At 35.0% G+C, this 15540-nt stretch overlaps 1 protein-coding gene across 3 annotated transcripts; it reads right to left on the reverse strand.

Moving 5' to 3' along the window:
* Positions 1-41: 41 nt before the first annotated feature.
* Positions 42-13294, reverse strand: LOC130676439 (zinc finger protein 1). 3 transcript variants are annotated; one of them, XM_057482631.1, is made up of 7 exons: positions 12592-13294; positions 11439-12513; positions 7765-7991; positions 7538-7678; positions 6030-7436; positions 5772-5937; positions 42-5645 (listed from the first exon to the last, which is right to left on the reverse strand). In XM_057482631.1, the coding sequence occupies exons 2-7, from the start codon at positions 11470-11472 to the stop codon at positions 5452-5454; spliced, it is 2169 nt and encodes a 722-aa protein (XP_057338614.1). In that variant the 5' UTR covers positions 11473-12513; positions 12592-13294; the 3' UTR covers positions 42-5451. The 3 variants fall into 3 exon arrangements, with proteins under 3 accessions (XP_057338614.1, XP_057338613.1, XP_057338615.1); XM_057482630.1 differs by having other exon boundaries at positions 11439-13294; XM_057482632.1 differs by lacking the exons at positions 11439-12513; positions 12592-13294 and adding an exon at positions 10553-10746.
* Between the last annotated feature and the right edge of the window lie 2246 nt (positions 13295-15540).

The raw sequence follows: 15540 nt of genomic DNA on the forward strand, positions 1-15540 counted from the left end.
ACGATCTAAGCGCACTTGACATTTGCCATAAATAATAAATATTTTATTTATTTATATTAATTTTATTTTATTTTATTTTATCGAGTTCAGTGTACGTTCACTTGTAAATTTTTAAAACAGTAAATAAATAAAAATTTATAAATTTATATACAAGTGCGCTTAGATCTTACACACTCTTACTTATCTATTTACCTCTCGCACAATCGCTCTTCTTTCTCTCACACTCATATATAATATTCTGTAATATTTTAGCAGGATCAATATATATATAATATGAAGATACATGTATTGGTGTATCAGGTCCTGCATTTGTCCACTCACTCAAGTGTTACACAGAATCATCATCGGACTCGAAAAAGAGCGCACACTCCCTGCAGAAAAAAGGCACGAACTGGCGGAATAGTCGGCCTAACTGTATTATATTTTATTTCAATTATTTATTTATTTATTGGATGGAACATTGTCACAATACAATATAATTATTATTCCTCAATTATTTAATTATTATTTAAATCAAATATCATTATTATCATCTCTTCTTTAATCGTCAAATTGCTCTGTTTAACAATCACCGATTACAACACAATGTAATCCGGTATTACTTTATCATAAGGACTATAATGTTAGCGACATAGTGTGAACAGCACCCACCAATTCCGTTGTTCGCTAATTTTAAAACTTATAAAACAATAATTATTTAAATAAAATAAAATAAAATTAAAAAAAAATAACATTGTTTTTAAAATTCAAAAGTTAAAAAGAGACTATTGTTCTCTTGACTTGAGGAAATTCTCAAACTGTCCCCCACCCCCTTTTTAAAAATTTTCAATGACTTTTAATTATCGAAATTTCATCGATTGATTGAAAAAAAATTGAAACTTTAATTGAAAAAATGACGCTGGTTAGCCGACGTCTAATCATTTTTTGACTTTTTTTAAACAAAAAAATATTTGAAAAAATTGCACCTGTAGTTTTTAAAATTTTCTACACGTGTATATTTTTAGTTTTTTTTTTTTTTTTTATAATTGATTTGTTGAAAAAAAAATCCGAAAATTACTAATTGTCTGTTAACTTCAGGATCTTTTGAAAAAAGGACAGCGTAGTAATTTCGCCGAGGTATAGATTTTTAAAAAAATTACTAACAATTGATATCGATTGGGAGTTGAACGTAATTTAGAAAATAAATTTCAGTAAAATCTTCATGTCAATTTTCTAATTCGAATTTTTAAATTTTATAGGCGAAATCAGCTGCAATTTTTTTAAAATTCTATATCTGGGCGAAATTGTCCTTTTTTCAATTAAGGTTCTAATTATTTTTTTAAAATTAATTACTAAAATTTGAATACAGTTTTGACAGTCGAAAGTCATTGAATATTTTTAAAAAGGGGTGGCACTGCCTGAGAAAACCCTTAATGCACAAAATAAAAATATAAATAATAATTAAAAAATTAATATGGATATATATTAACCATTTAAATAATTTCAATAAAATTGCACGTACGTAATATTTTAATTATTAATTTTTCGTTCCATTTAATTGGGACTGCCGACACTACATGGCTAGCCGTTATTACTTTTATTTTTTTACCGTACCGTAGTTATTTAGTAGACTTTTTTACGCAGTACGATTTACATTTCGCCAGCTTAAAATTTATTATACATATAGATTTTTTTTAATAATAATAATATAACTATAATATATAATAAAATAATAATAATAAATTCACACTATTTTAAATCCACGGCAATTATTTTCATTCATTCTTCCATTAATGTATATAATATATATACCAATTTATATTTTGTCAATTAAATTCTTATATGACCATTTTACCTCTACAGTGTATACTTAAATGTTGTTTATTTATTTTTCGATTTTTTAAATCACCTAAGACACTAGTTTTTTTTCTAATATGAAACAGCGGTATATTATTGTCTGTCGTATTTTGAGTATTTATTTATTTTTTTTAAATATATTATATACAAAAAAAATGTATTTCTTTGCAATCGTTAATTCTGTAAATTCTTATCAATAATTAGTCATGGAAAGCTCAATTGCATAACCACCATTATTTAAACCGCGGAATATTCAAATGTATGACGGCAATTAAGTCAATTTATTTTATCATTTGGCATTTTATTTATCAGTAATATCTTGCTATTTATCATTAATATATATAATTATTATCATTACAATAATATATATCAAAATAATTGCCCTCATAATTTAAACAAACGGTTTTTTTATAAATATTTTGGCAACTAGGCAAGCTCGGTCGTTCACGGAAGGCATCGTATGGTGCTTTTTTTTTTTAAATCGTTGCTTTAACAATAATAAAAATGATTTGTTATTATTATCATTATTTAAATAATCTGTCAAAAACATTTCCATTAATTACGTTTTAATTATTATCATAGTTATCGCATTGCTAATACAATTATTTATAAACGTTTAAATTATCATCAGTTTTCCCTGACAATTATTAAAGTACCAAAGTCACTTTTGTTGTCTCGCTGCTCGATTTATTATTTATTGTCTCATATATTTTGTTTTAAATTCGTCGTTATCGTTTACTAACATTATAATTATTATTATTATTTATTGCATTGTATATTTTTAAATTTTAATTACTAGCAAAAAAAATAATAAAATGAATGTATAAATGATGGATTAAAAAAATGCATCTGGAACGTAAAGAATTACAGATTAAAATAAATAATTAAAATAATAAAATGCTTTTTAGTCGAGCATTGAGTTAACTAGTTAACACATTTATACATCAGTTTATCAAATATTTTGTTTATTATTTTTTGGCGACCGGACGATCCGAGTTTACTTTAAATATATAATTCATTATCATATACATTTATATTTATATATATATATAATATTATAATTATATAAAAATATATTTCTTAATTGTTAACACTATAATAAATGAGTATTACAAGCATTTTAAAATGCTTTCAATGTTTTTTTTTTCATTTTTTTTTTTTTTAAATAGTTTTTTTACACGAACATGAACACGATGCCTGTCGCGGATAACCGAAGCTTCTACAATGAAGAAGTACAATTGTATTTTTTTTTATCAGCGTAATTACTATTAATAAATCTTATTTATAATTATTTATTGTTTTTTTTTATATTTTTAATATTTTTGGTTTTTTTTTCATTTTTTTCCTTTTTTTTCAAAGTAAAATTCCCCAACCGGAAATCTCACGTATATTAATTATCATTATCAATAACAATATCACTTATCACTTGCGGTACGTTGTGTAAATAAAAAAAAAGAGACGAATAAACTGTTATAAAATACATCTCCAAATATTATTATTAATTAATCAATCAATTAATTAATTAATTATTACTATTATTAACTTACGTAATTATTACTAATCTATTTATTTATAATTATTATCGTCATTCGTAGAGCTTTTATGCTGGACAAATATTTATTTTTTTTTAAATTATTACTTTTCTTCAATACGTCCAGTGAATAATGTAACCATATAAAGTGTCATATTTAATATAATATTGTAATGGTACAGTATTGGAAGCATTTTAATATCATGTATATATATTTTAAAATTTTTTAATTACAGGGACTACTGTCAGATCGGTTAAGATACAAGATCCTAAAATTTTATATTTTTGGACCGTATATATATTTTATTTTTAAAAATAATGAATGTGCGTCGTGGCATGATGATTAGATCGGAATGTTGTGTAAATAAAATAAAAAAAAAAAAATACAATAGCTAATGATTACTAAATGATGAATGGACGTGACAGTTAACAAGTTAATGGAAACTTTGTAAGTACTTAACAGAATAAAATTGTTCTCATTCACCGACCTACAGTATCCCTTTGATCAACGTTTAATGTCATAGTAATCAGTAATTACTTTTTTTTAGTCCGAACGCGGGGGCAAGGCCGTCCCTTTAAATAATTACTCATTATAATAATAATTATTGTTATTTAAAGTACGCGTGGGTACTTTATAAAAAGCAGACCGCTTACGGGTGCCGAATAAAATAAACCTCCAGTAAATAATTTAATTAGTGGACCAACACGATAATCGTAACTGTTTATTGGTAAAAAAAAGAGAAAAAAAGGCCTTTAGTAAGTAGGAATGTGTGCTGAATAACAAGTTGCAATATTTTCTTTACGACAAAACGTACTCGTTTAAAAATCACGTTGAATTATAAAAAAATATTATTGCGTTGAACAAGTACTCAAGCTCCATGATCGTATATTTATTTTTTAATAGTTAATAGCCAAAAAACTACTGGACAATTGAGTCTTATATATTTATTTTCACTTCTCGCATTCAAACTTCCTCTTAAATGCTATATTAATATACATATATATTCATTTATATATATATTTTTTTATTAATAATAATAATATATATATATATTTATATTTATTTATACTTTTAATTTCGTTTCTTTGTTTCCTTCAACAGTCGCCTACTTTTGACTGTTAATTTTTTTAAAATAAAAGAGACAAATCGTCAATGCCAAGCTTGCTTATCAAAACTGATAAGCTTTCACTTTTAAATCTATTTATTTAAACTTGAGATTGACAATTATTAACTTTGTCACTATTTTATTGTAGTTTAATGTCACCCGTTAATCATCACCGAATAATATCGCCCACTAACTCTGTGAACGTTTAGCTAACAATTTTGTACATTAATTAGTTTCCTTATTATTGTCATGTTATATATAATATTTATATATTTTTTTTCATTCATTTATTTTCAATAAAAATAATAAAATATTATGTATATTATATTATTATATATATATTTATATATAATAGATTATTGCATTATGCTTTTTTGGTACCGTTACTTTAGTTTCATTCATTGGTTATTTGCATCATCGTAATTATTATTAATTATTAATTAATTAAACTTTATTAATAACCAATTTTTATTGGCTAAACTTTTTTTTTTATTTGCGGACAAAGATGTCTGAGGTCTCAATAAATGATTAAGACCGTCGTTTTAATAAGTTTACGAAATCACCATCTTACGCATATATATACATATATATATATATATATATATATATGAGTAGCCGTGATTGTTATATTATGTGTGATGTTTCGTAATATCCTGTTTTACCGTTTCTTGTTTATGTCCCTTGGGTGTAGGTGTAGGTATACCTGGACCCTGGACCCTAGACCCTAGACCAAGTCGGAAGTAATAAACCCATTCTACTCTCTCACATATTATATATACTCTCAGTCCTCTGTGTATAGATCTATTGTGGTGTGTAGTTAGTGTGACCAGTAGTAGTAATCACAGTAAAGAGACCTAAATGTTAAGTCACGAGTGAAGGAAAGTTCGTAGTACATACTTGTCTGAATGTGTGCGGTGAAAATTTTGAGTTTGAATAAGCTGTTAGATGATGATGATGATGATGATAATGGTCCTCGTTCTATTCTCTGTATGGTTTGCAGTAAGAGTACCGGTGATTCATGTGCTGACTGTAAGAACCAGAGTGTGAGAAGCGCTTTAGGCACTTGGAGCACTGGAATGGCTTTTCGCCGGTATGAAGACGCTTGTGTTCCGTCAAGTGATGCTTGTGTTTGAAAGCCCGCGGACACTCTTCGCATTTGTACGGCCTTTGCCCTGTTTAATTTACAGAAAAAAAAATTTTTTAGTATACGGGAATTAAAAAAATGAAGCAGTGAATAATAAAAATATGAGGAGTTATTGTTGCGGTCTGATAAAATTATAAATGATAAGCCGACTTACCGGAATGTTCGTACTTGTGTCTAGCAAGTGAGCTATGCTTGGAGAAGGTCTTATCGCATTGATCGCATACGTACACGCCCTCTTGTTCGGTCTCCGTTGAAGGAGGAGCATCTGGCACAGGCCTATCATTCTCGCGCTCAGACTTTACGTGGGCCCTTGATTGACTCTAAGCGGTATCAAAATTTTTATTTTAATTATTTAATATTTTAAACACACAAAATCTGTAGAAATATAAATTTTTGGTAATAAATAATATACCTTTGCTATATTGTCACCGCTGGAAGACACTTCCTTTTTAATTTCAACCGGATCGGTGGTCTCTTCATCAATAACTAAGGGTGATTCATCAAGATCATCAACTTCTGAATGAGGCACAGTCATTTGTATTGTTTTATTATTATCTTTTGGCTCGTGTGGTGATGATAAATTATTTCTATTGTTTATAATATCATTGTCTTTAACTGAAGGAGTTATTGTGAGATTTTCTTTCTTGGAGAGATCTAAAGGCTGCTCTAGTGGAAGCTGGTGATTTCCGATACTCGCTAGAGGTACGAGAGCCGGCATCCTCAGTTCCCGGCGATCTCTCGCACGGGAATTTTGGAACCAGACTTGAACGACGCGTTTTGGAAAATTTATGTAGTTGGCAATCATGTCAATTTCTTCTTTCTTCGGACGGGGATTGATGGCATAGTAGCCCTTGAGGACGGCCAATTGTTCGTCGTCGATAAGGGATCGGGCTCTTACTCTTCTTCCAGGCTCAGCAAGAGTTTTATTTGACTCATCATCGTCCTCAGAGTAGGCCTCTATTGAACTCTCTGGTGCCAGACTATCTTCGGCTTTTCGCTTTGATCCCCGTCGAGTTTTCGTACTAGATTGGCTGGCATCTTCAAGCTTCGCTGCTAAACCTTCGCTCTGTGAGTCATACTGATCTCCAGTCTGCCAGTCTTGATAGTGCGTTGTTTCGCCCGACATCTCGCTATCCTGATCTTGATAGTCTTCATCGCACTCACGTTTTATCGTTTCCGGTGAGGTTGCAAGTTTTCTAACATTCGCTTCGAGTAGCTGTTTGGTGACAGAAGTATTCACCGTCTCCAGAATACGACGCACTGCGTCCAAGCCCTGAGGATCACTCGGTACCGGCGAATACTTTCCCTCAGTTCCTTCAGTCTCTTCCGAATCCGCGGTTGACGGACTCAGCGTCTCGCGATGCGGCTCATAGTGTTCGGAGGCCACCTCGTCTAATCTTTTAGTCTGTAACTGGCTCAGAATTTTACCGAGTGATGATTGAAGAAATAAACTGCTGAAGTTAACTATTGGAGGTAGCAGTGTAGGCATGTCATAAATGCCCGTACTCTCTCTTTGTAGCTCTTGGTAGTCTGACGGTGAGAGTTTTGGTAGTATTGGTAAAAAAGTATTGTTATTGGCAGCATGAATATCGATTTCATGAGGACCACGAGACTGCAATGACTGTCCTCCTTGTTGTAGTTGGGGTTTTTTAGTAGCACGTTCTATACTGCTTATTGTGCTTTGTCGTGATTTTTTGAGGTTTACTATCAGGCACTTCTTTGACGTCATATGACTCGAGTAAGAACCCGAGTGAGAAAAACGTTTACCGCAGTTGTTACATTGAAATGGTTTTTCTCCACTATGGATTCGTAGATGTTCCTATAAAAATAAACATAAAAATAAATGAAACCACCGATAAATAAACGCGTTAAATTTTATCATTTTATTACAATAATTTTAGGAAAATAAGTAAAACTTACTTTGAGATGATGTTTAAATTTAAATGCCTTTTCACAGTGGGGGCATTTAAATTTGCGCAGTACTGCGCTCTCGTCGTGGCTGATCATGTGCCTCTGAAGACGGTAGACGTTGGCAAAAGTCTTGCTGCAAACCTTGCAGGACTAAAAAAAAATATATAAGTAGTAATATTTGGAATAAATTACCAAGTACTGTGAGAACGCGAACGAAACCACCAACTGAAACTTACAACTTGAGAAAACTGAGCACTGAGATCGTGCTTATCAATGACGAATGCGGTTTTATGGGCGTCCTCGAGGTGGAGTTGAAGAACGTGGAGGTTCCGGCAGAGAATGCCACACTGTGGACACCTCTCTTCTTGCTTAGCCGATCTAGTATCGCCCCCTCCGCCCTCAGTGCTCGCCCCACCGCTGCTTATTTCAGCTAGTTCCACACTGGATTCGTCTCCACTGCACCCTGCTCAGACAAAAGTAACAACAATTTATCATCAATCATTATCCACATTACAATACACAGTAATAAATAAATAAATAAGTATGAATGTATCATTTTAGGTAAAAAAAATATGAATTTTTCTAGGTACATATTGAGGTATGAATAAGAAACAAAAAGGCCTGTGGCTAATCTCTAGATTAGTCCCCCACCGTAGCGAGAATTGGCGATCCCCATTCTGTCACCCGTTCCCATCGTCGTCCTGGACCGTCATCTACGCACGACCGGTGTTGGTGACTGCTCTCAAACTACAAAATCACCAGTCCGAGGGGTGACTCTTGATATTTTCAGAGAGCATGTCACTGTAACCCCTCTCGCCCCTATCTCATCCCGCGTCTCCGACCCCACACCTTTTATAGCTTTAATATACCTTCGTACAATTGCTGCAACTGCGAATCTCCGTGGCATTCATTGTTAGTCGTATGGCACGCGCCAGGTCGACGCGCCCAGGGTGACTCTGCTCGGAAGTGGCACATGGCACAGGGGATCTCACGTCGACCTCTGCGTGCCCCCATCCTACTCACGTACTCTACCTACCATACTTTATATCCACTCGGATAACTTTTCGGGGGGCGAGGGGGACTAAGTCTATTGTCAACCGTGGGGGATTTAAATGATGCTGGAGCCGAGTGATTAACGGACAGGAAAATCGCTATAGGGGTGCCCGATCAATTCCAGAGACATTTGTCCAGGCTCAATCGAACAAGTCGAGTCGATCGGGTCCGATCAATTTTTTTTTCATTTTTATACTTGCCCATAAATAATATCGGCGGTAATGAATTTAAATGACCGTAGTAATAATTTTAGTGATATGTACGTCATATGTCATACTGTTTAAATTGACAAACTAATAGTAGAGTAAACTTAGCTTAAGAAAATAAACATTTCGGTAATGTAGGTAATGCGTGCATCAACTAGATCGCACTTTGATCCGAGTAAATATTGATAACAGTTTGAAACGGGTCAAAGCCGTGGCCTGGTGATCCGAGTGTTTGTCAAATCGTCACGATTTCAAATAAATACGGGCACAAAAAAAAAAAAAAGGAAACACAAAGAAAAAAAATAATTAACCAAAACGCCCTTATTCATTTTTCATATCTATGGTTTATTTGTTTTATTTTTGTTATTGAAGAAAATTCCTCAGCCGTAAGTAAGTGTATCTATCTATGAATCATCGAGACTTAACTCTCCTCAGGGTCAATTTAACAGAGTGCAAAACTTTCCCTGAATCATCACTACTCTCTAGTCGTATCTTGTTGTATATCGTGACGATGCCAAGATTTCAAGATTAGAGACAATGAAATATATAAATCTATATCTATATAGGAGTCATAAAATAAATATAAGAGACAAGAAGTTAAACACGTGTCGATGAGAGTCGAAGTGTCTATTGACCAACGGACAAGATGGCGATGAGTTTATATATATACATACTCACAGCATCAGTAGTGATACATGTACATCAGTAACAGTTATGGGTAACACGGGCCAATGACGTCATCGGAGTATCGTTGGGAAGCGCGAACCACAAGCGATTCAAACGTTTAAACTGCTCTCTGACGAGGTCATTGAGCCTTAGCGCGACGCGGGGGCGCGGCGGCCATTAAAACGCGAGATCACTTATCTCTCAATTTTCCTTTACAAGTACACGAGTACACACTACTGTACATCCACATATTATTACACAGCATAATTTATGATGGCATATCACAGACAAGGCATACTCTCGATACTTCTCAATATGCTCCGATAATTTTCTTTATTCTTCGTGACGCATTTTACGCAATCACGGCCACTATTATGATAAATGTTTTGATCGCTGACAATTATTATTATTATCATCAATAATATTTGTTATGAAAATAAATTTATATATCTAGAGTATTAATATCTAGGGTAAAACATCGTAATTGTTTACGAATAGTAAAAGCCTATAAATAATAAAATTTAAAGTGATTATTACAATGACGGAGATGATAGATTTATTTTATAGAACTGCAGCTCTTTCTATCGCGTGGTCAATATAAGCTACCGCACGCGATAAGCAATTGTAAATACTAAGAACACAAGTTATTTAAACCTCAAACAATAACGTTATAGTTTACTAGTTTTTTTTTTCTTAATAATAATAATTTATGTTTACCGGTTTAAAAAATCTACCAAAGCATTTTCACAATGTTTAGCTAATGTATGTATACAATAAAATAAAATAAAGTTAAATTAACTTTCCGTCTCAACACTGTAACTAGACTCGGTGTCTTGCTCTGTTTCCGCATAACCAAGATAGCACGTGCTAAAACGATTTATTTATCGCAAGACTTCGAGGAAAATCTCACCGCAGGAATTCTTACCGAGATTATCATCTAAATGTCGCGCTAAATTCCATAACGTATTAGTTCTTGCTCGTATAAATAAAAAAAATAATTAAAATTAATGTGTATCACAATTGCAATGCCGCTCGCGGATAATTTTAGCGATTTAAATTGATACAATATCACAAATTGTAACAAAATAAATATACTTACGAATACACTTGACATTTAAAATTCAAAGTTTCAAATTACGGGCGAGGTATGAAACTAATAAGCCACTCGCTCAGTAACTCCCACATTTATTTGTCGTGAAATCCGATATTCACTCCCCCTCATTATTGACACGGACATTAGGTAAAAGTATGAGAACAAAAAAATGTATATATAAAAAAAATATACCGCAGGTGCATCGGAGTAACGTTTTTTCTAGACAAATATTTTCTTAATTGCGCGCTTATAAACTGAAACAAAGTGTAAGAAGATTTTCATTAGTCACGTTTTTTGCCGGTCGTTGATCATCAGGTGAATGAAGAAAAATAAAACTTTGAACTCCTTACGGCGCATCGCGCGGACAGCGAGTAATCGCCAGCAAACAACGAGAACAAAAGGATGGCTAAAAATGAAGAGCTAATGAGTATAATTGATAGTGAGTTTCATAAACAATAGAGGCAGAAGCAGATGACAAATCGAGAGATAAAATAAATGAATGTTTTTTTTTTCTCGGTCCGGGTTTTGTTGTTCGTTAACGTTAATTGTCATGTGCTGTAAAAATATGTCGAGCTACGTAGTAGCTTGTTGATGCCACGTCGATCGCGGAGTAAACGAAAAGCAGCACACATATTAAATAAAGCTCACTCGGTTCTTCTTATCTGACCCTCTGTGGCTCTACCGACCTTTGCCTGGCACTCTCATTAGTCTATCTCGAATTACGTATACTGCGAGAGAGTTTTTTTTACAACCAAGGTAGCACACATCAATTGATATTACATACATGCATACAGACATACATACATATGTATTAATATTATAACTTGTACGGGTGATTCTCTGAAAAAAACATGTGATAAAAAGTTTTTTAGAGATAAAAATTCCAACAAACCTTTGAATGGGTTTCGCACGAGAGTCATGCTCATATTAACTCGGCGTCCTGACCGCGGACGTTTGTCCCTGGAGATGCTCTCGTGTTTGATTTTTTTTTTGATACTAGGGCATCATGCGAGCAGCCGGAACCAGCGTCCTCGTGCCCGACGACGACAGCGTTGATGTTGTTGTTGATGATGATGACCTTGGGTTCCTCCAGCCGCGTGGAGGTGGCGTCGTTGCGTTGTTTTATTATTTTGCCTCCTTACCGTTGTAACCTTTCGCGACGACTCAGACGACGTTGTTAACGATGACGTAGTATCGCCGATGGAAATTGTGACCACTGGCCTGGCGGTCGGCAAGCGTACGCGGGGAAACAACATCAAACGCTCGTCTCGTTGTTACAGCGTCGTTAATTTTCAGCGTAATTTTAAAACTGGCGTCTTTTCTCGAGTGCCCGGTTACTATTTAAACACTCACGTATGTCGTCTCCGCCTGGTCTTTGTCGCCGTGGCCGTTGTCGTCGCCGTGCTCTTGGTCGTGCTCGTGCTCGTCGTCGATAAGGCAGAGGTGGGGCCGTGGTTATAAGAATGGCGAGTGCGTCGAGTGTGAGTGTGTGTGTGTGTGTGAATGTGTGTATCTAAAGAGAGTCGATACCTTTCAAGACGATGAGATAGTCGTCTTGGGGCGGGTCTAAACAGTAAAACCAGTATTCAGCTTATTTATGTTTTTTTTCTTAAACTTTTTCACCTCATTCCTTTTTATCTTTTCGTATCAATAAATAAAACGGCAACACAACACACAACACATACGCATTACTTGGTATTGGTATCCACGCACAAAGTGCTGCCCGGTCGTCGCCCGTGATAGCAATTAATTTTCACCGCACAGTAACAAAACAATATCAACTTCCATCTTAAAACTTGAGCGTGTCTATTATTTCCACCGCGTGGGATATTTTTTAAAAAATAAATAAATTTTAAAAAACTAAGTTCCACATACACATGCAGCACACTCTTCCTGCTCTTGTTTCTCTTTTTGTCTCGGTCTTTTCTCAGTTCTGTCCACAAAACTTGATAACAATCCACCAGCAACTACAAAATCATTTGTTATTATTATTATTATTATTATTATTACTATTTACTATTTAAATTTAAAAATTCTATGTTCACCTTTCACTCGCGTTAATTCGGCACAGCAAACGAGAGCACGAGGGTATGTAGTTGGGTTTATATCCTTGGGGTTGTTAAAACACACAAAGTAACACAGAGAGAGAGCAGGAAGGGGAGACCGCGGAGAGAAGACGTAAAACATAAGTGCAGAGGAGAGAGTGAGAGAGAGAGATATAGATATACAAGAGTGCACGACGCGGTGTGCCTCCGGTGCTTAGGGCATGGCAGTAGGCGCGGGCAAAGCGGAGAATGTCGGTATACTAAACCATCTAGGAGAGTAGTAAAGTAAGTATAGACAGAAGAGTGAAGCGCACCGGCGGGTACCGCGGAGTTCTAACTAACACACATGGATGACAAGCCAGGCGATGGAGATTGTTGGGAGAACTGCGTATTGTGTACTATAGGATTCGGGATGGATGGTGATGGTGATGGTGATGGCGGCCGTACGACGGCACAGCCACCGCCCCCGTCGTCGTTTTACTTGCCCAGCTCCTTCTCTCACTCATACATTATTAAGCTCCTCACCTCCCTCGTACACCGTTAACAACTACATCCCCCCACTTATCTATCTCTTCCCCGTCTCTCTTCCTTCCACATCAACTCTCATTTACCTCCACAGATTTATCTTTGTCTCCCAGATGCAGACGTGCTCTCCTATATGGACCAACGAATTGGTGTACAGAAAACACAGAGATCTACTTGTCTGTCTCCCTCTAACAAACCCCCGCTCCAACTACACACACATTCACAGGCTGCCCCTTCTTCCTCGGCTTATACTCTTCTCTCGTCCACTACATATCTTTGTCACGTCCCCTACCTGCGCCCCGCGACAAGCGCAATCAGGATCAGGGCTGTGGATGCTGCGGATCGTGCCCCGCGAGTTATCGGGCTTACTCGGAACCTCGAAATCTCCCGATAATACAAAGCCCGTTCCCACACCATCGGCTACCAGAAACCAGCAGCCAACAAACGTATCACTTAAAAAATCGTACAGATGTTGTTTTACACTTTTGGTCAACAAGTTTACGAGATTAAATGACTATGTACATATTTTTAGTGATTACTCTTTAACAATCTACTAATGACAATTCGATAAGAGGTTTAGTAAATGAGATACTGGCTCGCCTCGGTGCTGGCAGTGTTGATAGACGATGTACCAGTCTTATCTTCACGGCATTTGTTACCGGAAACATCTGTATCTTTGTTTCTCCATTTGAGCGGATTATTATGGCCCCGTACAGATGGGCTTTATCACTCTTGTCTCTATCTCATTTAGGACGATAGTCCTCGTTTTACTTTTCTGTCATTAGTAACTTTTACAAGACACATTCAAATATTTTAAATTACTTGTTAGGTACCACCTAATTATATCAACGATTACTTGATTGCTAATCTCTGATGTTTATTTTCGCCAACTGGTACAACAACCGCAAAGACAAAGACAATGTTAATTAGTATGGTGATGAAAGAAGAACACTCGTGATGCATAAAAATATTGTTTAAGATCGTTGGTATGTCCATGATTGATCAAAGCGCCGCAATAAAGTTATATATACATATATGTATATATTTGATGTGCATGTGTGCTGTAAGGCGCGCGATCGCCTCACGCGTACTTTAAACCTTATTGTTTCAATTGGCTTCCTCTCAATCTCATATATGTACATATATACACATATATGTACATACTTTAAGTAAGAGCGTAAGCTTCGATTCACGACTCTTTACATAGTCTGTTTCACATTCTCCTGACAATACTTTTTATTAATATTTAAGATAATAATCCAACACTTGCTGTAAAATATATATGAATATATACTAGTATTGTTGTTGTAATATATATTTTGAAATGAGTAATTGAGTAATAAGTGATTGGATTTCATTTAAAAGGTTTTTAAAGTTAATAAAAAAGCTGCACAAATCAATGTGACCATTCGTCGTGCCAAAGAGACGAGGACGTAAAGGGGGGAGAAGAGCGTTGGCGTCGGATACTATTATTAGTATGCAGCTGCCGAGGAATTACTGAATGAAAACGATGTTCGTCTCGAAACAATACCATAGGTAAAAGATTTACCGGAGTACTTTTTTACAATGTGATTATCGGAGAGGAGAGATTTAAAATCTGTCAAAATATATGTATGATATATGATGTATGAGCTGACATATGGGCACGTCAATGCACATTAATATTTAAATGTTTACTCTGCAAAGCGTTGCCTCATCTCGCCACTTTATCAGGATAATTTTTCTTCACATGTATGTTATCACATGATGTATAAGTATATGAATAAGATTCATCTCGCGGTCCAATCGAAATCCATCGAGTTTATGACGCACATCAATTACTAGAAGTCGTGTATCATCAATTATTCTTTATAGCGGATGAAACAAACTCTTCATAGTTTAAGTCTGTATCTCTCACGCTCATTCCCTCCAATCCGTCTCTTATCTTGTACATTCTCTAGATGTATATGTGTGTGTATTGTGCTCTTTACTTAATAATAAAAATAATTATGTTATATAGATTTGTATTGAAAAAGAGAGCACTGGTAGTAATTGTTGTGTATCGTGAAACCAGGAAGGATGAGGAAAGAGAGAAAAGTTTTATGTGGATATATATGAGTTGTTTCAACGATCGTTACATCTATAGATGAAATATAGCCGAGTAGGGTGGATGATAATTTAGCTTTGTGTTATGTACAATGTACGAGGAAGACACTATCACCCTGAAGATGAGAGACGTCCCTGGTTGATCTTCACAATCGGGTCCAGCGGATGACGCGGCAACCGTCTCGAAGGGCCACGGAGATCTCCGAGTGTGTATTTGTTGGAGCCTTGGTGGGGTTGCCTCCTCTGAGTGGGAGTACATGGTTCATCCAACAGGGAGTAGATATCCTCACACACTCTCGTGTTATTTCCCCGACGATATCTTCTCTCCCCCCTGTTTTG

Source organism: Microplitis mediator, chromosome 10 (assembly GCF_029852145.1).
Source record: "Microplitis mediator isolate UGA2020A chromosome 10, iyMicMedi2.1, whole genome shotgun sequence".
NCBI classification, from domain to species: domain Eukaryota; kingdom Metazoa; phylum Arthropoda; class Insecta; order Hymenoptera; family Braconidae; genus Microplitis; species Microplitis mediator.

Coding starts and splice junctions, on each gene's coding strand:
- LOC130676439 (XM_057482631.1), bottom strand. CDS start 11,472: ATGAGCATGACTCTCGTGCGAAACCCATTCAAAG. Junction 7,437..7,537: donor AATTTAAACATCATCTCAAA/GTAAGTTTTACT, acceptor TTATTTTTATAG/GAACATCTACGAATCCATAG. Junction 5,646..5,771: donor ACACAAGTACGAACATTCCG/GTAAGTCGGCTT, acceptor TAAATTAAACAG/GGCAAAGGCCGTACAAATGC.